Source organism: Toxotes jaculatrix, chromosome 2, assembly GCF_017976425.1.
Source record: "Toxotes jaculatrix isolate fToxJac2 chromosome 2, fToxJac2.pri, whole genome shotgun sequence".
In the NCBI taxonomy this organism is placed as follows: Eukaryota; Metazoa; Chordata; class Actinopteri; family Toxotidae; genus Toxotes; species Toxotes jaculatrix.
Window position 1 is genome coordinate 4,114,252 of NC_054395.1, and position 22,199 is coordinate 4,136,450.

General features: G+C 43.5%; 1 protein-coding gene across 3 annotated transcripts in view; it reads left to right on the top strand.

Moving 5' to 3' along the window:
- Positions 1-3,437: 3,437 nt before the first annotated feature.
- The window catches only part of vps13d (vacuolar protein sorting 13 homolog D), a 43,259-nt gene continuing 24,497 nt past the window's right edge, over positions 3,438-22,199 (top strand). For 2 of the 3 annotated variants that reach the window (XM_041062102.1, XM_041062119.1), the window contains exons 1-27: positions 3,438-3,942; positions 4,679-4,852; positions 5,242-5,319; positions 6,592-6,782; positions 6,901-6,981; positions 7,413-7,529; positions 7,857-7,961; positions 8,372-8,542; positions 8,695-8,795; positions 9,591-9,759; positions 9,989-10,090; positions 10,348-10,537; positions 10,760-10,942; positions 11,763-11,893; positions 12,033-12,087; positions 12,637-12,825; positions 13,054-13,184; positions 13,268-13,400; positions 13,506-15,776; positions 15,896-16,047; positions 16,290-17,345; positions 18,013-18,103; positions 18,197-18,323; positions 18,431-18,611; positions 18,866-19,048; positions 21,355-21,508; positions 21,801-22,017. In XM_041062102.1, coding sequence (XP_040918036.1) covers positions 4,756-4,852; positions 5,242-5,319; positions 6,592-6,782; positions 6,901-6,981; positions 7,413-7,529; positions 7,857-7,961; positions 8,372-8,542; positions 8,695-8,795; positions 9,591-9,759; positions 9,989-10,090; positions 10,348-10,537; positions 10,760-10,942; positions 11,763-11,893; positions 12,033-12,087; positions 12,637-12,825; positions 13,054-13,184; positions 13,268-13,400; positions 13,506-15,776; positions 15,896-16,047; positions 16,290-17,345; positions 18,013-18,103; positions 18,197-18,323; positions 18,431-18,611; positions 18,866-19,048; positions 21,355-21,508; positions 21,801-22,017 — 6,656 coding nt within the window. In that variant the 5' untranslated portion in view covers positions 3,438-3,942; positions 4,679-4,755. The remainder of the gene's footprint in view (positions 3,943-4,678; positions 4,853-5,241; positions 5,320-6,591; positions 6,783-6,900; positions 6,982-7,412; positions 7,530-7,856; positions 7,962-8,371; positions 8,543-8,694; positions 8,796-9,590; positions 9,760-9,988; positions 10,091-10,347; positions 10,538-10,759; positions 10,943-11,762; positions 11,894-12,032; positions 12,088-12,636; positions 12,826-13,053; positions 13,185-13,267; positions 13,401-13,505; positions 15,777-15,895; positions 16,048-16,289; positions 17,346-18,012; positions 18,104-18,196; positions 18,324-18,430; positions 18,612-18,865; positions 19,049-21,354; positions 21,509-21,800; positions 22,018-22,199) is intronic. The other variant, XM_041062109.1, reaches the window with a different exon arrangement.

A 22,199-nucleotide genomic window follows, 5' to 3' on the forward strand; every position in this document is an offset into this window, starting at 1 on the left:
CACAGTAACACAAACCACTGAAACAAAACAAACATTGGTACATTAACGCATGGGTTAACACCGATTAACACGGGTTAGCAGTGGTTACCAGCACAGTGGGGCCAGGTAACAGACAAGCTGAGGGAATGAGTCCATTAGAAGCTGGTAAAGTGCTGATGAGGGGGTGAGGTATGAGATAAAACTTCAAATATCCAGGTGGGTCCCCTGAACATCCAGTGGTTCCTCCACTAAACGTGGTTAAGATGCTTTTAGTTTATATGTTGCTCACATATGTGAACCCATAAATCTGTCTGTAATGGTTTTTAATAAAATTGCACTGCACTTCATGTGTTTTATTCTTTACACTGCCTTTGTAATGCTTTTCTTAATTTTTTTAAAATTAAATTTATAAATTTTAATTACTGTACTTGTGTCTTATTGTTTCAGTCTGTTCCTGCTCTGATATTCCTTTGCACTGTGTAAAGCACTTTAAATTTCCTTGTAAATGAAATGTGTTATATAAATAAGTTTTTGTCTTGCTGTGGAAAATCTTTGTCCTGGCTTATAACAGAGACAGAGGGAAGAAGTGTGACCCATCCACAATGAGAAATGGCACAGAGAACTAGTCACCATGACGGAACGAACTGGCGAGGGTGGACCGAGAGGATGTAGGGAGGGGCCGCCCAGGAATCCACTACCTGAAAACACACCCACCTGGACATAGAAAAAGAGAGAAAGAGAGAGAAAACAAAAGCAACAAAACCCCCAGAGGCGAACTACAAGAAAAATGACTGTAAGACTATTGTTAATCTACATCTTCTGACGACATATGTTTTTCGACAGCTGTATTTTTTAACACAGGAGCGCTTTTATTCCAGCAGGTGGTGCTAGAAGGCTTACAATGGTCTCCTCTTCAATTCAGAAGCCAAACAGCAGTGGCTTTTTCTTTTCTTTGTGTGTGTGTGTGTGTGTGTGTGTGTGTGTGTGTGTGTGTGTGTGTGTGTGTGTGTGTGTGTGCTGAATGCACTGGAAGAAATACACCTGCCAAAGATGTATTCTGATATAATAAGAGATGTTTACAGGAATTCTTCCATACAAATCATCTGTGGAAAACAGCTCACCCTGCCTGTAAAACTTGAAGTGGGAATCAAAACAGGTTGCCCCTGGAGTGCAGTAAATTTTATCATTGCCATTAATCAGTGGCTAAAATGGTTATGTACACACGCCCCACCACAAGTGCTTTCACCAAATCCAGTCCAGGGCTATGCTGACGATGTGGTCATCGCATCCCGTGATGAAGGAGTAATTAAAAACATGCTGGCCTGCACCAACAGCTTCCTAACCTGGTCTGGCCTACAGGTTAAACAGAGCAAATGTGCAGTGTTTTGGGAGAGGAGAAGTGGAGGAAACCGCTGGTATAGAGCCAAGACCGACCGACCTCCTTCCTTCACCATCTTGGACCAGCCACTCCAAGTGTATGCCAGACATGAAGCCTACAACTACCTAGGACATAAAATTAACATCGCTGGAGACTGGAGTCAGCAGGTGAATGATATGGTTCAGCAGTTCATAAGCAGACTGGATCTGATTGATGCCTCACCTCTCCCAGTAACTCTGAAAGTCCAGGCAATCAGAGACATAGCATTAGCCAAAATCCAACACCTATTTGCAAATGTCCACATCCCACAAAAAGACCTGCACAGAATGAACAGCAAAACTGTGCAAGTGGTGAGGAAATGGCTGTGTCTCAACACACACTCCACAAGATGCTTCATCTTCCAGAAAAAACAAGATGGTGGGCTGGGTGTTCCAAACTGTATGTGGGAGTACACAGCTGCACGGCAGTCACACCTCATCAGCATGCTAAACTCTGATGATACCAGCGTGAGACAACTGGCCAGAGAATCACTGCTGCTGGACTTCACAAAACGGAAGATACCCCGTGCAGGCAGGGGGCAGGACAACTTTCTGGGTTTCAGGAGGAAGAACAGTGGAAAGTTGGATATCAGGGCACAAGGTTTCGGGGTGTCATCGGACTGGCCTGATCTCAATGACTTGTGCTGGAGGACAGGCACAGAACTGAATTGGTTCTTCCACCTTCAACCAGTAGAGGTCACTGATGCAGTGGTGGACGACGTGACGATCACAGTGCAAGCCAAGCTGCATCACAACAACACCACCCATCTCCTGCTGCCTAAAACATCACGGCAAACCCTACTGTCCATCCAAAGGGATCGCAACATGGAGTACTGGTGCAGCCTGAAGCTTCAGGGAAAGCTGGCTGGACTGGCCTGTGCTGACCACTCTGTATCACACACCATATACAGCAATGCTGCCATCAGTGATGAGATCCTCATTTTCTGTGTGAAGGCTCGTCTGCAGGTGCTTCCAACAAAATACAACCTGTCTCTGTGGTTCCCCTCTGCCCACTCCCCCTTCTGTATAATGCATGAAACCCCGCAACACCTGGAGTCAGTAGCCCACATTCTCAACAGCTGCCCATCCTACAAAGGACTGTACATATCCAGACATGACAGACTGGTGGACATCATCGCTGCCCAGATCCCCTGTGCTCCTCTGGAGCAGCTTTATAAACACACCCCTGTCAATGCGCATTGGTTTAATCTGTCCATAACCCATTTTTCAGGAATAGCTAACACACCAGATATCATATGTTTATCACATGAGAAGAAAACAGTCAGACTTTTTGAAATAGCCTGCGCCTTTGACCTGTTCATGGAGGAATCCTACTGTACAAAAAAACTAAAATACCAACCTTTAATATCTGCTATTGAGAACTGTGGCTATAAATGTTTACTGATTGTGCTTGTGTTTGGCAGTTTAGGCCACGTGCATAGGCTGGTGGTCAGTGGACTTAACATCAGTGGACTGAGTAAGAGAAGGTCCAGACAGCTGGCCAGATACTGCTCCCTATCAGCAGTCATAGGGAGCATGTTTATCTGGAAAAAAAGATGCTTCCTGTTTCCTTGAAGTAACACTCTGATAGCATAAGTTCTGTTGGTCAAAGTATTAGTTGGATCTTTCAGCAAATTTGGTTCCTAATGATATTACCTTGTAATGTGGAATCAAATAAAGTATATAAAATGTGTGTGTGTACTACTAGTAGTAGTAGTAGTAGTTTGTTTTGTTTTTGTTTGTTTTTGCATGGCAGGGTGGTGCCCACCTCCTGTTAGCAGTGGGTGGTTTACAGATTTAGGTACTGAGGGTGGTATGTGGAGGGAGAGCTAAGGGATGCTGATAATTAAAATTTAAACAAGACAAATTAAAAACATAGTGTAATATATTATAATTTAATATAAAATAATATGATATAATATAATATAATATAATATAATATAATATACAGTCTGGTTTGAAACCAAAAGCAGCACGACAGGAACGGTTTGTTTTTGTCACGTGACAGGAAGTATGCGTTGGAACTTCAACGCAACTAGGAAGTGTGTTTATTTACGATGCGGCGACACACGGCTCTCAACTCGTGAGATACAGCAATCACCCCTTTATTCTGGGAGGATTGACAGTGTTTTCTATGAAAACGAACCCGGTTAGTGTTGCCTTTGAGTGTGATACCGCTGGCTGCCTTGTTTTTGGCTGTGAGCGCTCAACCTTCGCATGCTAGTAGTAGCTAAGTGGCTAGCTAACTAGGATCACAACCTTGCCCTGTCCGTCACCACAGCCACGAGAATTTGTACTGTCTGCTGATGGTGACTGCTTTTCAGTAGGGTCATTGTCTTCGTTTATCTAATGTCTGTTAGGCAATGCCTTCCATTCCTTAGTATGCGGTTCATGTAACGCTAACTGTCCCTGTAGCGTTAGTCCTTCCCTGAGTGGTTCAGACAAGACATGACCACCTTCTGACAGTGGCATTAGGCTGGCAGCGACATGGACTTAGCAAAGCTGGGTCGATAAGTCGACGAAGAGCTACAGCTGTCGTCCTAAGCGGTGAGTCTGTAACACTACTGTTGGTATGTTACATTAAGGCTGAGTTTATGGTAGCTGTATTCAGGTGGGTTTATGATGCTGCTTTGTTAGCATCTAACTTTAGTTGAGTGTCTTAAAGTTACTGTCACTCTGCCAACGTCGGATAAGTGAAGGCAGCCATAAGTAAGCTATCGCCTGTGATTAGGCACTGTCACTCCTTTATCTATTTCTGTAACTTCAGTGTATTAGCTGTCACTGAAGACACGACGTCGGACAACTTCAGTCTGGTGACTGTCGCCAAATTGTTGCTAATTAAATTAGCTGTCTAAGTTAAGGAGGCCAATTTAGAGAGGATGATCCTTGAATATTCAGTTTTCGTTGAAATACTCTCACACATACTTCATTAAAAACTCTGGAAAACAGCGTCTTTGTGTACTTTGTAGGCCTAGAGTAGAATCGTCTTTGGAGCCCTCAGTCAGTATTAGGAAATGAAATATTCCCAACGCCAGTGTCCCCAGTAAGCAGTAACATTTTGTGTAAACTTGACGTTTTATTATTATGTCCAGTATGCCGAATTTATTCACAGACTAACAACTCTTGAAGTCTTTAATCACATTGAAGCATGTACTAACTTGTGACTATGAACAATGCAACTTTTTAAAAATCTCCGATTCTAGAATGGAGTTTGGTAAATGATATATTTAATATATTTAGTTAGATGATATATTTATTAGACATTGTACACCTTCCCTGTCAGGGCTACAACCAAGAGGGTCATCTTCACAATTTCCTCCCACACCTTGGAGTAGCTCTCATCATCCCTGAGCTATCAGGATGTTGGAGGGCCTTGTTGCCTGGGTGCTAAACACATACCTGGGCAAATACGTCACCAACCTAAACACAGATCAGCTGTCCATTGCCCTTCTGAAAGGTAATTGCTCATTACTTTTCCGGTCACTTAAACCTATCTGATTATTTTCACAAAGTATGCTGTAGTGTTCTTGATGACTGAAAGTGTATTCCCTTCTTTCTCCTCCTCTGTATGAAAATCAGTGGCTTAAGTAATCCTTTAAAGTGATCATGATTTCGGTTTTTATTGTTGTGTTGATGGGAATTACATATTAATACTGATGAATAAAATATATTAAGTCTTATTGGGAAATTCAGTAAATTTTAGAGATGTTTAAAACTAGTGGTGTGTTCCTTTACATTGGACAACAATTGAGACACAACTTTTTGTGTTTTAATCGGTTAAATTGAGATCATCAGCAGCCCCAGCATGCCAAAGACAGCGTTTGTCTGTTTCCTGTCGTTCCTCAGGTGCAGTGGAGCTGGAGAACCTCCCTCTGAGGAAAGATGCCCTCCGAGAGTTTGATTTGCCATTTGAAGTCAAAGCAGGTGAGACACACCAACTGACTGACTGACTGACTGACTGACCGACCGACCATCCAAAGTTTAAGCATAACTGACAAAAACTATTACCAAAATGATCTCTCCTTTTTGATTGGTTCATGTGTTTCCAAAACTGTTTGATGAATAAAGCAAGGTTCTGTGTGTTGGAGTAGAGTTGTGCAACAATTGATGGACTAAATCTTGGGTTTTGGTAACTGTCAATGTCAACATTCAAATTACATTGTTAGAGGGAAATCACAAAATGACAAAACCTACAGATGGTTAACAAATGAAAGGAATGTTAGAGAGACATTGATCCACCGCACCATAAAACACTGTTTTCCAGATGCCAGAATGGAAAGAAAATCTCAGCTCAGTTTCCCCCTTTAGACATTTTTTTGTAGCTGCAATGAAAAAGTAAGAGTCTGGATCAGGATTTTCCTGTCTGGTGATGTGCTCCCATGTACTGGTGGAGGAGCAGCATTTTTCATCATGCATTCGTGCAGTAAATGCAGGAATGCATGATGAAATGAGTCTGAGTGAGTCTGGAGAGGCACTTCTGAAGAGAAGGTCTGCAGAAGAGAAACATCAGTACCAGAGACAGAGAAGGACCTTTGGATTTGGAGGCCAGTGGAGGGAAGAAACCCTAACTTGTCAGAGTGTCCAGCGCTGGTCTGTAACTTTTGTAGGTCCTTATGTTGTGGTTCCAGATGTGAGATATAATATCTGTATTTGGACTCCTCCAGTCTTTGGCTTGTTTATACATGTATGTTCTCAAGCCATTTTCACACATGAATTCTAGACAGTGTTCGGAGAATTGAGTCCTGGACATTTTCTGGAGTTGGCCTTTCATATATGTGGCACACAACCAGAGACTGTCCGTGTGAGACACGTTGACAGCTACAGGAAGTACTCTGTTTGGTTTAGACGATGGGTGGCACCCGGGCAGAGCGTGCAGGAAGCAGGATAGAAACGTCATCAACGCACCCACTCGCTTGCTTGAGTTTTGTGGAATATCAGTGGAACATGAAATGGTCTCTGCTGTTGTAGTCCATCCACCTCAAGGTTGGACATGTTCATTCTGAGATGCTTTTCTGCTCAGCACAGTTGTACAGAGTGGTTATTTGAGTTACCGTAGCCTTTCTGTCAGCTCCATCCAGTCTGACCTCTGACCTCTCTCATCAACAAGGTGTTTCCCTCCACAGAACTGCTGCTTCACTGTCTGAGACCATTTTCCCATGTTTATGCATTTGCATCCATCCTGCTGTCTTTCACCAGGCTTCATTGGAAAGATTACTCTTCAGATCCCTTTCTACCGGCCTCACAGTGACCCATGGGTCATCTCCATGTCCCAGCTCAACCTGATCATCGGCCCCGCCCAGCTGCAGGAGTATGATGGAGAGAAGGAGCAAGAGGAGGAGAGAGAGCGCAAAAAACGTCTCCTCAAGGCTCTCGAAGACAAATTCAAAGTAGGTGGATCGACGCTACAGATAAGACAGAGTGCTTCTCATTTGACGTTCTTTGTTGTTGTTGACAGTGTTTGTGTGTATGTGTATGCATATGATGGTATGTGTCTGGTTCCTCCAGAGTGAGTGTGAACAGAGAGGAGAGTCTTACTGGTACTCTGTCACTGCCTCGGTGGTCACCAGGATTGTGGAAAACATTGAGGTAAGTTATCCATCGTTAGATGCTTTGGTTGGGACAATAACATCAGCAGCACATGTATGACAACACATATGTCGGTTTAAACTCCCCAGTGAAGTTTATATAGTGAGTTAGTAAATTGTCCTCCATGAGAAGGTAGCATTTATTGCAGGACTATTGCATTACAAGAATATGAGAGTCAGCAATGTCCCTGACAGACCTCAGTAGTTTAAAGGATAGTTTCACAATTTTTCACGTATGTGTTAAAGCAATAGTCTGGTGCTCATAAGAACTTTAAAGCAGGTTTTTCTTGCTGTAAACAAACAAACGTATATAATACGTTACAATTATACACAACATAGACAAGATTTTAAGCCATACCCTAACTCCAGGCACTTATTACTGTTTGAACCTGAGTTACAGGTTGAACTTTTTTTTCTGGTTTCTATGTGCAGCTGAAGATCCAAGATGTGCATCTTAGATTTGAGGATGACTTCTCCAACCCAGACAAACCCTTTTCCTTTGGGGTTTGCATCAACAGCGTTTCTGCTCAGAACCCCTCCAAAGAGTCGGTATGTGTCCACTCAAAGTGATTTTAAAGCAATGCGTGTAGTAGGTCAGTAATACGGAAACACATTACATTCACCAATGATGACATAGACGATGACATATTTACAAGAACTGTATGCCAGAATCATGAGATCTTTATAATGTAAATGTCTGCCTCCATTCAGGACTACAATGGGAAATGAACTGCATTTATATAGTGCTTTTCCAGTCCTGTCAACCATTCAAAGTGCTTTACACTATAAGTCACATTCACCCATGCACACACACATTCATTTGGGGGGAAACTTCAACATGCGGACTGGTGGAAGGAATTTTCTTTGTATTTGCAGGTCCAGAAGCTCGTCCGACAAAAGCAGCTTGAGATCGAAGACTTCTGCGTCTACTGGGACACAGAGTGTGAAATGCTCGGGAAGCTGCCTGCAAACCAGATCCAGGTCAGACACATGGGGGGGTGCAGGCAGCAGTTAGGAGCCAACACCTTGGACACAGAGTGTTAGAGCTTGGTTCTGAACAACGCCCATTTCTCTTCTGTTTTAGACAAAGTTTATCCTAAACTATAGATTGAATTTGGCGATAAGACTTCAATTTGAACATTATGAACAAGTCAAAATGTCAGTTCAAGTCCATTTTATGATTAACATTTTTAATACCTAACTCTGCCTTATGATATGAATAATATCGTGAAACATGACGCACAAAGCTGCTTGATGCAGCACTTATTCTGCGAGACCTTGTGGAGCCTGCTGATTAGAAATACTCAATGAGTGATGTACTGTGATGGTGCAGAACCAAATCAGGTGTAAAGTTCAGTATGTCTTCTCTGGTCGGTTTTGTAACCATGCAGGATGCGATGACCCAGTGTATGCAGAGCCGTGAGCATCAGTACATCTTTGAACCAGTATGTGCCTCCGTGCTGCTCAGAAGAAACGCCTCCAAGGAGCCTCTGAGGTCCCGAAACACCCCACGGATTGAAGGCCAGGTTCAGCTGGAGCCCATGTCCTTACGCCTGTCACAGGTCTGTATAAACACAGAAGGCCCTGCTTTTTTGTCACTTTTTATTTGTAATAGTGTAATAGTGCGAATGTTTGCTTATTAGCTTACGTAACAGGAGCATACAGACAGAGCAGTGACTGTTTGCGCATGTGTTTGTGTTTGTTGTCCCCTTAGGTGCAGTACCAGCAGATCATGGCGTTCCTTAAAGAGCTAGACCGCCGGGAGAGAGAGATGCTTTACAGGAAGTGGAGACCCAAAGTCCCCATTTCTGGGAAGTAAGTTCACCATACTTAAACACTAAAGTTTTTTTTTTTATTTTTGGAGCAAACAAGCAAACAATCTTAATGACTTTTACCTCAGTCTCTCTGAAGGATGATACAAGCATACAAGCCTGAGGCAGTGTAGTGTAGTCACTGTTTTGTCAGTTATACACTATGAAGTCCAGTGGACTGGATTTCAACCTGTATCCTAAAAACCTGCTCACTCCAGTTTGATGTCCACTCTGTTAGCTGGGCTCTTGTCCAGCATCAAATAGTGATTATAGGCCTATAGCACAGATTTGAGTCTTTACTGAAAATGGACGTAAACCCAGAGTTAGACCCTTTGCAGTTTGCTCATAGACATGGAGGGAGCACAGATAACGCAGCCAACACTTAAACACTTAAAGCTCACTTAGTTTTCACTGATCTTTAGTTCAGCTTTTAATACCCTCATTTGTTAATGGAAACAAATGAAAGTTCTTTTATTCAACGGACAGAGTCCAGCATGTAAAGGTCAACAAGGCAACATGTGACTCTGAATCTGTTAGCACAGGGGCCTCCCAAGGGTGTCTGGTCCACTGGTTACAGAACTGCTGTCTCACCCTCAGCATGTGGATTTAGGCATTTCTTGTATAGTTTTGTATGTATTACATATGTACAATGATGTTGTTGGCAAGTGTGTCATGTAATGCAATAGGTTGGAGCCAAAGACAAGCTTCCCTGCAGGACAATAAAGTATACCCTACCTTACCTTACCTTACCATACCCCGCCTTTGAATCTGAGCCTGTAACGTTGTTTTTTCCTTACAGCTGCCGGCAGTGGTGGATGTTTGCCATCCAGGCCAACCTGAGCGAGATCAGGGAGCTGCGGCGGCGAAGCAGCTGGGACTTTGCCCTGCAGCGAGCGAGAGACGCCCAGACCTACACCAGTCTCTACTTCAGAAGGCTCAAAGCAGTCCCACTGAGTCCTCAGGAAGAGGTACAGCACTGGAGCACACACACATGATGTATCAATAAACATTTAAGTGAATGTGTGGTTCATATCCTTAAATATAATCCAAATACTAAACAAAGTCTAAACACTAACAACTAACAAATCTTGATGTTATATTGTCCCTTGTATTCCCTGCTGTACTTCATGCATTGTGGTGATTTGCTTTCAGACAGACTTAGAAACACACATTACTGAACTGATGCTTGTCACGTAGGGCGAGCTGGAGCGAGTGGAAGGGGAGCAGACGTTAGAGGAGCTGCAGGGTCTCCGAGAAGTTGTCCACGACTGGTTTCGAAAGCAGGAAGAGATCGCAGAGGTAAGCTGAGATGACTCCCACAGGTGTTCAGTAGTGTATGAAACTGAAATTCCAGTACGTCAGTGGACTTTGGGGGAAGAGAAATGCCTAAGGTTTCGGTCTAAGGTTAAGGTACACAAAACTACGCTTTGCTTTATTCTGTCTGTGAACACACAAAAGACACAAAGAGGAATTAAATCATCAGACTTTCACCGATGTCCTAAACACTTCTTTGTCATAATTTCATCATGTGTTCTCCCTTCTGTCTCATCCTCCAGAATGTGCGAGAGCCCAGCAGCGACCCTCAGCCCTGTTCACCCCCCACCTCCATCCCTAAGAGTGGCAGCTCAGGGATGATCCAGTACCTACAGTCTTGGTTCCCGGGCTGGGGAGGCTGGTACGGAGATTCTCAGGACCCAGACAGGCCTGAAGAGCTCCTGCCCAGTCCATCCTCCTGGGATATTCTAGGTGAGAGACTCACTCCTGTCTGGTGCCAGAGGAGGCCTGACAACACAATTGATTTTATCTGAATTACATATTCTGTTACACTAGATCATTTCTTGACATTGGTGGAATAAATCTAGAGTCCTGTATGATGAATTAGATGTTTGTATTATGTGATACTTTGTAGTGTTAGTTGTTAATCATGTTCCTGGACTGACTGCTGACCCTGATGATTTACTTCTCCAGCTGAGACAGAAGACTTGTTCGACCCGTTGGAGGACTCTCACACACTGAATACCTTCACCAGGCGAGACCACTTGTTTGCCCGGCTGGAGTTCTTACTGGAGAAGGGCGGAGTCACGCTCTGCCACCAGGACAGGAGGGGGGACACACTGCACGAGAGTGGGGTCATCCAGTTGGAATTCTCAGGTACGCAGAGGCAAGGTTATAAAAAAAAAACAAAAAACCTGTGAACACAGCAGCCTCTTCACTTTAGGCCTGGGTTGTTTCTAATGCAACATGGCTCCACATGGTGGTGAGGAGCTGCCTGAGCCATAAGAAACCAGACTGAGTGACTTCATGAAGGTGAGAGTGGGAACAAGAGCATCAGAAGTCTGCTGAATGTAAGCTGAAACACAGCTGCAGCCGAGGTTAAAATGATAAATCACACAAGATACAATTTGCTATTTACACATTTCCACCCTGGTTAGTTTCATTAAAATACAAAATAAATACAAATCCTGTTCCTTTAATACAATTTTATTTTCGGCCAAAACCCAAGAAGACTGAAGCCAGTTCATCTGATAAACTAAACTCTTTGACTCATTATGTGTGTGTAGATCATCGTCTCTTCTTTTCAGTCAGTATGTGGGTAAACAACTAACAAACATGCTGGACTCCATCTGATCCAAACACATTTATTTTGGTTTCATCTGACCAGGGAATCTGCTGCCAACATTCATCAGGCCTCTTGTCATGTTCTTTGGCAAAGTGTCATCTTGCAGTTTTGTCTGGCCTAAAGTGAGGAAGCTGTGGTCACAGGTTCTTTTAGAACCTTGTTCATACAGTTAGACTTAGTTGGAAACCACAAGTAGAATGTGATTGCATTGATATGTTTTTAGTTATACATAAAATCAAAGACCCTACACTTCAACTTAAAAATAATACAGTAACTGTAAGATGATACAGTTTTGAATCATTTGACATTTTAGCAACAGCGATTTGATTTACTGTGACCACCTTTCCACAGGTGTGAAGGTGATTGTGGAGTCCCTCCCTCGCTCAGAGTCCTCTCTGCTCTCGGTTAAGCTGGGTGGTTTGTTCCTGAGAGACCTGACCACTCAGGGCACCATCTTCCCTGTCCTCGTGTCTCCCAAAATGGTAAGCAGTGATGGACAGAGGGTGGCAGTGAGTTTATAATGTGAAGGAAAGTTTGAAAAAGTCAATTGCATCAAGCACATGATATTATTTTATGCTGTATGTTGTATCATGCAGTGTTTGTAATATCTGTCACTTGTAGGACAAAGTTGTTGTTACCATCAATCAGCCATCTGGCCAGTCCAGCAATACCTCTGGTAAGATTCTTCTTTTCATGTTTTTAAGAATTGAAAAATATTTTTTAGGTTTAAACTATATTGAATAATACTTTCAGTCATCTTGTGACTACGTGACTACCTTGTTCCAAGCTGTCAGACGTGTACTAATCTGAGCTTATGTGGACCATTGTGTATCTGAGTATAAATAAACTTTCAAAAGCTGCCCTGCCAGTGGCATTTCTAACTTTATTCATGCCTGTATGGTTCCTGATTTTTCTTGTCTGTAAATATTTTTTAATTTAAAAAAATATTTTTCACGCTCTTTCATCACCCTTATCTGTTCCCATTACTATTACATTTTTTCAGTAATTTTTAGAAACCAAAAGGTTACAAGATTAGCAATTTGGTTTTGTACGGGCAGTCCCTGTCCCTCTTCAGTCCAACATTTTCACATTGTATGGTGTAATGACAATGGTCTTGTTTACTAGGTACCAGTTCAGCATCTCTTCACATACCATACTCCCACCAGCATCTACCAAAAATTCAGTCTATTAATAGATTCTGTGTGTTGGGTTTTTGTGTCATCAGGATCAGGATGCAGTGCAGAGTGTTCATCGCCATCACCGGTGTTTGAGATGATTTATGAGCGTAACCCTGCAAGGTGTAAGTTTGAGAGGAGACTGGAAGTGAACACTAGTCCGTTGAACATCATCTACAACCCACAAGCAATCAAAAAAGTTACTGAGTTCTTCTATAAAGGAAGAGTCCACACCTCAGGTAAGCCCTGCAACTTCCTTGTAATTGCTGTGTACGTGTGTGTACGTGTGTGTGTGTGCGTGTGTGTATATGTAAATGTGTGTAATTTGTGTGATGTATCAGTGCTGTTTTTAAAAATAACAAAATAAGTAACAAAATAAATTCACACTAAGCAAACTGATCAAGCAAGCCACAAAATGACTATCCTTGAATTCAGACTATTGTATTTCATATTTCTTTGATCCACAGGTTTTGGTTATCAGTCAGAGCTGGAGGTGAGAGTGGCAGAGGCTGCCAGGAGGCAGTACAACAAGCTGAAGATGCAGACCAAGGCAGAGATCCGGCAAACCATTGATCAGCTGCTCGTGGGAGAGTTTATTGTAAGGGAGATTTCCTGGATGGTGACGTGAAATGATTGTCAGTTGAATAATTTCTAATTAGAACTGATGTATTTGCTTTGTAGGAAAACAGTAAGCGTTGGACCATGAAATTAGACATCTGCGCACCCCAGGTGATTTTTCCTGATGACTTCCAGTCAGGGGACCCGATGCTAGTTGTTGTTGATTTAGGCAGGATTCTCCTCACAAACTTTCAAGGTAAACCAATCCGCCATTTTTACCCCCCAAAAAAAGGTCATCATTCCTTTGCCTAATAAGGTTTCCAACCCAGCTCACATCTATTGTTATTCGTTTTTTTTGAAGATGACAATAAGGCCAGTTCAAATGCTGCTCAGCCTGAAAAGGAAGACATGAGTGACGATGAGTACCAGACACCCCTTGCCACCCCGCCAGAGTCTCCACCGCCTGAACTAGACATGCCTTTGAAAGCACAACTCAAAAGCCCTGAACTTCCCAGCCTCAGATCCCCTGAATGTACTCAGGCCTACAGCAGAAAGCTTTATGAAAAATACTCTTTGTCCTTCAAGGACCTTCAGATAATGGTTGGTCGCTATAAGGACAACTGGAAACATCTTCAAGAGAGTGAGGTGGGCCCCACTCATGTGGTGGAGAAGTTTAACGTGCTGCTGCAGCTTGAGCAGAGGTTGCGTTATACATCAGACCCCCAGCTCCCTGGGGCTGTGCTGTCAGGAACCCTACCAGACCTCAAAGTCCATATCAACCTTGAGAAGATGACGGCCCTCAGGAATTGTCTGGCTAGACTAAGCAGTCCAGCTGTAAATGAAGGGGACAAAAGTCAAGAGAGAGGCCCCAATATAAGGTCTCCTGACCCTCTTACCCTCCGCCATGACAAGATCTTTCAGAGGGAGGACAGCTCCTGGAAACTGCAGGGTTCAGCCAAGAACCTGACTCAGAGTGTGATGACTTTAGAGCAGCACACACGGGAAGTCCTGGTGGAGTCCCGTCTACTGTTGGCTGAATTCAACATTAACTACATGCAGCTCGGTGTAGAGAGTGATGGCCGCTACATATCTGTTCTCAAGGTGTTTGGCACAAATGCTCATTTTGTCAAGCGGCCTTATGATGCCGAAGTCTCTCTGACTGTCCATGGTCTTCTGCTAGTGGACACCCTACAGACCTATGGCTCAGACTTCGACCTCCTTGTGGCTTCTCATAAGCATCTCAGTTTTGACATACCCACGGGCAGCCTCCGAGAGAGCCAACCTTCTTCCCCTGTATCGTCTCCTGATGGCAGGTCTCCGAAACATCAGGGCCACAATTCTGAGTCATCCTCCGGGATGCCCATGGATAGAATCTCCCCCTTCAGTTCCATTTTCAAGGACCAGGAGGCCCTAATTAAGCTTGAATACCAGTTTGTGAGCTCAGAATGCCCTTCTATGAACCTGGACAGCTCTCTTCAGGTGACAAGCATGCAGGTCAACAATCTCGACATCATTCTCAACCCTGAGACCATGGTGGAGCTGCTCAAGTTCCTCCAGAAGTCCTTCCCCAAAGAAGAAAGCAGCTGGATGTCATCGGGGCAACAACATACAACACAGCCTAACAGTGAGGAAGAGGAAGGGACCACATATGACCAGAACAAAGAGCTGACTGTAGAGATCCACCGCCTTAACCTGCTTCTCCTTCGAACTGTGTCCACTGGCACTGTCCTGGTTGCTGAGAAGAAAGGGTTGAAGATTGCCACTGCCAGCATCACTGGCACCAAGGTCAATGTGTCCATGGGCAGTCGGTTGGACATCAATGGTTCACTTGGGTCCATGCAGTTGGTGGACCTGACCCAGGAAGGAGCTCGAAGCCAGTTTGTGGTCAGCATTGGCAACGCTGAGGACAGCTCCTCAACTCTTGATGATCTAACATTCCTTGCTGACTCAGGAAGTTCTCCCTCAGAAGCTTTAAATTTTCGCCTCATGGAGAAAACCCAAGGGGAGTGTTCTTTGCAACTTCAAATGGCATCCTTGCACTATAACCACTCTGCTAAGTTCTTGAAGGAGCTGAGCCTATCTGCCAATGAGGTAGAAGACAATTTCCGCTCCATGTTGAAAAGTGCTGCCACCAAAGTGTCAACAGTCCTGGTCACCAAGACGGCAGAGTACAGTGGTATGGTTTCACTATTTGAGACACCTTCGCGTAGAAGTCGAACTCAGAGCCAGAGCTGGACTTTTGGTCCATTTGAGGATGACGAGGATGTTCCCATGGAAGAACAGGAATCCACCTTAGACACGTTCATGGTGAAGCTCACCCTTAATATCAGCATTGAATCACCAGTTGTGTCCATTCCCCGTAAACCTGGACACCCTGAGCTATTGATTGGTCATCTGGGAAGCATAACAATCCAGAATTTTGTTACAGGGCAAGACTCTGAAGGAGAGAGGTTGCAGGTGTTTGTCAAAGATATTCGGCTGTATTCACTCAACATGAGTCATTTGATTTTGAAGAGGCCACCCAAAGGGGATAGTGCTAGCACCATGTCACCATCCCGCAATGGGAGCATCGGTCAGGATGGACCACAGTTCACACGTCAGGACTTCTTTGAATCCCTCAACCGGGGAAAAGGTGAGAATGTTACAAATGTCAAGGATAGTTGTATTTAGATTGGTAGATTCTATTACTGTCTTGCAAACATTACCTTTTTATATGCAGCCTTTAATTCGATATAAATAATTTTCTTTCAGCGTTCCATATATTGAAAGACACCACAATACAGTTCACCCTTGAGAAAGTTCCTGTTGAAGAGGACAACCAGTTTACCTTCCTCACCACAGAGGAGCCCTGCAGGAGCACAGGGTTACTAAGAATTGAGGGCAAATTCGTCAACCCTGTTCAGGTATACTCTACATCTATACTAAATTCTCAAATATAAGTCAGTTTGGAGATAATGGCCATGTTTGCATTGAACAGAATCTTATTTTGAAATAGTTTCACCATTGTTTGAGCTTGTTCAGACTGGTCTTGACAGATCAGCCAGTGAAAACGCCAGGGTGGCTGTGCAGGGCCATTAAATGAAAGTTTTCATGTGGGGTTCTGTGTGTTCATTAATTGTATTAATATCTGACTCTCTGATGATAGGTGTTCCTGTGCAAGTCTGTGTATGAACAAGTCCTCCAGACTCTGGACAATTTGTTCTTGATTGAGGAGCAACGTGTCACACCCAGCCAACCTCCCACACCCCCGCCACCAACTCCTTCCTCCACCAGACCTCACCGCTTCCCTGACCCCCAAGGAGGGTTTTTTGCAAGGGACCCTCCCCACATCAGCTTCTCCCACTCATCGCTTTCCTCCCCTTTGCCTCTGCAGTCTCACAAACCTGCTCTTCACTCCCCCTCATTCACTCAGCTAAAAGTCACCTTACATGTGGCAGAATTGCAGGTCCAGCTCAGTGCTGACCTTACCCAGGGCTCCCAGGGCCTAGTCAGTCTGCGCTTTCAAGATCTGGAGGGAGACTTTACCAAAGATCACCCTAACTTACTGGCAGTCCAGCTGGCTCTGCGCTCGCTGCTAATGGAGGACCTCCTGGAACAGAACCCAGAGTCTAAGTACAAACATTTGATGGTGTCTCGCGGCGCTCCTAAGCCCTCCACCTTCAGTCCAAAGGAGTACCTTTCACAAAGCTGTCCATCAGCATCCAATGCCCTGTACCCAGACATGCCTCGCTCACTGCCTGCCCATATGGAAGAGGCCCAGAATGTCTTCCAGCTCTACCAGAGGCATCCCAGCACCCCTTCAGCCAGCACTCGCAAATCCAAGAGGGACCCGGACTGCCCCAGCACTCCACCTCCCTCTCCTACCCACCGTACACCCTCCAGTCAGCCGCCACCAAACTTTGATGACTCATTAGTTCATATCAATGTGCTGCTGGTGGACCAGAACCACCCAGAGTTCAAAACGCGCTATGGCAGTGTGGGACGAAGCGTGGATGTTGACTTCAACTGCCTGGATGTTCTGATCACGCTGCAGACCTGGGTGGTTATCCTGGACTTCTTTGGTATTGGCTCTACAGCTAATAATCATGCAGTGAAGGTCCTCCCTATGTCACCTCAGCCTGTGCCAGGACACCCTCTGTATGAGCCAGACACCAGTGAGGAGGACACAACAGAGGCCGTCAACACAAAAGTAGACCTAAAGGTTGGTTCAGATTCAGATTTGGAAAACTTTATTTGTCCCCGGGAGGCAATTTAAGGCACATTGAGCCGCATGAGGTGGAAAAACAAGACACTTAAAAAAAAAAAAAGATTAATACACAATATATACAAAAGCTATGCACTGGACCTGATGCATCTAGTTACAGTGGGTGAGTTATATACTCATACAGACACATAGAGAGAGAGAAGGAGAGAGAGAGAGTTATTAGCATTTATTAGCCGGGGTTAGCTGCATTGCTCTAGGAAAGGCAGTGTCAGTCTGTCCATCCACATCCAAATAGTTCCAGTGCATGCCTGTGACTTTTTAAATGAAATTTAAAACAGTAGATTTTGTGTTATTGGCCTATACTGCACCAACACTGAAACCACGGTATAAATTGTAGTACAACGCATGCCCACTCTCTTTTGTATCGTACATGCTTCGTTTCATAGAGCCATTCTATATTGTTTTCAGCTGACTATCACTGGATGGAAGTGCAGCACCTGGTGGGGTGGCTAAAAACCTGTGGAAACATATTTATATATCATATTTACCTCTAAAATGTATCATTCTAATCATTTAAATCTGAATCTTCTGTCACTCTTGGCGAAGCTATAAGAATCAGTTCTACAGCTTCATGACTAAACTTTTTCCATGTTTTCATTTTTAGGTTCATTCTTTGTCTCTTGTACTGAACAAGAAACTCAATGAGCTTGCTAGAGCTAGTGTCTCCAAATTATCTGCTCACCTAGAAATGTTGGGTGAGTATAAAAAAAAATGCCTTATTTATACATAACATAATATTCTGTGAGGTTCACTTGTGAAGATCAGTTACATTCTGTCTAATGTTTCAGATGGTGACCTGGCCTTACAAGGCAGTTTGGGAAGTTTGTCCCTGAGTGACCTGACCCCACATGGTGATCTCTACAGAGAGCGCTTCACCACACGAGGAGGAGAGGCCCTGATTTTCAACATCCATAAGTATGTATCACTGAAGATTCAACAGGCAATTATTCGATATTAGCATACTTGGAGAAATACTTGTTGTTGTTTTTTTTTCAGTCACCTTTGTGTTCTGGTTCTCTTAGGTATGGCCAGCCCGATCCCTACCTGGAGCGGGAATGTGATATCAAGGTGTCTTTGCAGATGGCCTCAGTTCAGTATGTCCACACTCAGCGCTTCCAAGCTGAGGTGGTGGCTTTCATCCAACACTTCACTCAGCTACAGGATGTTCTGGGCAGGCAGAGGGCTGCAATGGAGGGCCAGACTGTGAGTACTACCTGCTGGAGCCCTTAACCATGATGGTCACATACGCAAGATCATTAGACCGGCAAAATGGCATTCAAATAAAATGTCTTACATATATTACCCAGTAATATTTCTGATGTCAAGATATTTCTTAGTAATTATATATACTCCGTCTATGAATTTCTCTTTCTTTATCTACCCTTTTCTTCCTGTCTTCCAATCCTGCTGTCCTCCTCTCTGGTCTCCTGCCTCCTGTCTCCTGTCTCTCCACGCAGGTGCGGGATCATCCTCAGCGGTCGTCCAGGGTTTTACTGGATATTGAGGCTGGCGCCCCAGTTATTCTCATCCCAGAGAGCTCGCGGTCGCCAAGGGTCATTGTGGCCAACCTCGGACAGCTGAGGGTGCAAAACTGCTTCCTGCCCGCCGGGGCTCATGGAACCTTTTCCCTTCGAGACAAGGTAGAAAAACTCACCATGGCACATGCCTTTTTCCCCTCTCTGGTGAGTCACGCTGCCAGTTCATCCACCCAAGCAGTGCTCCCTGCCTGTCGTTTGTCCTCATCTTCTTTTGTCTAATGACACTGTATTCATTTAAGCATTTAATGGTATTACCAAAGTTGTAAAATTTCATTACGGTTTCCTCTTGGTTTGTGATACTGCTTACTTGCCAGCCTGGCTTTCCTGTAAAGGTAATGGAAACCCTGTACTGATTTCTCATCATCTTACTATTTTAGTAACAAATCTGATATGAAATGCTCAATGAATACAGCATTGCCTGATGGTTTACTTAAGATGGTAAATTATGGTTGCTTAACCTTGTCAACCTCTCTATTTGTGCTTGGTTTTGTGTAGCCATTCAGTTATTTAAATTTAATGTTATTAAAGTCCAACATTTTAGTTATTAAGCTGGTTAGCTGCCTTGCCTAGCATCAGATTCAGGTGAGGAGGGTTAATGATGTTAGCCATGTTCAGAACTCAGATGAAAAAACATCATTATCAGTGATTATAGTCATTATGTATTATGAATGTATTTGTGCCAAAAATTGTTGATTGTTCAGTACTTGTCGTTAAAATGTCTGTGTCCAGAGCTGAACTTGAAAAATCCTGCTCATGACACAGCTAACTGTGAATAAGATTCTGTTGGTTTCAGCTTAAGGCTATGGCCACATTTTCAGATACACTTTAAACTAGCTTTTAAGAAAGTCAGCATCAATCATTAGTGTATTTTGGAAGGAGAACACTAGTTTATTTGTCTTTTTGATGCATCTTGTGTTTTTGTGTGAAGAATTTTATACTGCATGCAAATTCATACAAGGATCCATCCCATTACAAGGTACTATGGCATGTTTGCTTTGATGTTGAAAAAGGGTTGTCACAGTATTTCACAGTTTTACCTTTCAGTTTTCATCTTACAGTTTCACAGAACAGGAAACTTTCCCAATAACATTGCATAGACGGCTGACAACTCTCAGTATATGTCAAGGATTTCATTTGGTTTGGATTTCAGATGGTAATGCTCCTGTATTTCACAACCTCTGATCATACAGTTTTAAATTTACACTGCTTTAGCTGTAATGAAATGTTGTCAGCCCCTGGTTTGCAGTTTGTCTGTTTGCTGTTGGTTATGTGATGGACTGAGCTTTCTGCTAAAATAAGTGTTGCATGGTTTGTTTAAAGGAATACACCAACTTTCCAAGCTGCCTGATCATGTATGACTAGAACAGTCCCCTTCTGTGTACCAAAAATTGTGATGTTTTTGAGGCCATTTCTTTTGAAAAGGGGAGAATCTCACTTTAAATGAATGTGTAATTGAGATCCCTAGATACTCAGTGGAGTATTATATAGGGGGTAATCATCTGCGTATAATGAAACTTTGTGAGGTGTTCCAGTCCTGTAAATGTAACCAGCAGCTCAATAGTGATGGAAATGATATGTGGCAGCCCTGCCTTGTTCCCCTGGTAAAGGGGGAAAGAACAAGATATCGAGGTACCTGTATCATGATGCCGTGACACAGATAACCTCACAGTTTATTTTAAAGTAGTATTACTCCTGCTGCATGATGTCAGTCCTGTTTACAGTTTTAAAAGTGAATCCTGTTTAAAATAAACTTAATGAGAATGAGTCCACTGGATCGTAAGACAAATCACACACACTGATGTGTGATTTCACCTCCTGACTGTCAACTGGTTGGCGTCTTGGTTGACTCAGTCATGATGCTCAAATCGGAACTAGAATTGGCTCAGTAATCTCGATATGTTACCCTACCTAAAGCCATGTGCTGTATACACTGATCAGAGAACTTGCTGGCCAAAGTTGGTGTATTGGTTTGATACACTTTGACTTTGAAATTCCAATGTCTGTCGAATTTTACTTAGCTGTCATTAAGAATATTATTTATTAGTAATTCCTTTAGACTAAGACACTGCTGCGTCAAATTCTTTTTCTGGCTTAGGGGATAAAGCCACAGTGTCAGTCAGTTATCATTGCCCCGGTCCTCCCTTGTCGTTGTCGTTAAGAAGTTGAAAATGCTTGAAGGGGGATTGGTAACTAATTTCCTGTAGTAAAGCAAATCATTGAAACTGAATCATTAACATGTATTGAAATCATATCAAGCTGCCTGGATAAATTAGTTTGTGCTCATGTCGTGCTTTCGCCCCTTTAAAAAAAAAATAATAATCTGCTTTTGTGTGTATGTATTGATCATATTGCTAAATGATCTTAATGCACAACTCTAAGTCTCTTTCCCTTCTACTTACTTAAAAAAGGAGCATGTCCGGCGTGCAGCGGGAAGCAGTAGTGACCAGGAGAAGCCTAGAACCTCCCCCTCCAGTTCCTTCTCCTCCACAGGTTTCACCCTTGGCAGGCCACAGGCCCCGGGCACAGGGAGGGCCCCTGAAGAGGACAGCCCTTACAGCTTTGGTTAGTACTGCTGCAAAGCTTAAAAGAGAGCCACATAATGTACCTTCAAATACTTTATGTAGGAGATAGAGCTGATACACCTGAAAATGTGCAATGAACTCAGTACACTAAGCCACAGGGATCACCTTGAAAGACTGACTTAACAAAATAAACCCAAGACAAAAAGCAGTAATGATTGGTTTTCTTCTTGGCGGTGGCTTCTTGTTGTCTCCCTGTCACTTGTGCTGTACTTTCTCTCTCCGCTGTACACTCCATTAAAAAGGTGTGTTTTTTGTTTTTTTTCCCTTATCAGTGGACCACGTGTGCCTGTTGGACTGCATTGCACTGGACCTACAAGAGATGGATATCTTTGCTGCAGAGCGTCTGCCCTGTCAGCCCCAGGACAGCAGTGGTAAACCTCCTGAAACCTCAGACCTCATCTTTCCTTCATACTCTGTCCGTCGCACTGGAGACAACCTGCTGAAAGACTGTTGCCGCCTTAAACTTAAAGTGGAACGCAACTTAGACAAGTATGTCCTGCTTTACATTCATTTATTTAAGACAAAAGCTATGATCATTTAACAGGTAAATCATATTTAGGGCTATTCAGGCTTTTTTCTTGTTGTTGTCCTCATCGTACCTCTGTGTCTAAAGAAAATATGTCAGTATAGGACCATAATCACAATCCAAACTCCCTCTTCTGCTCATTGAA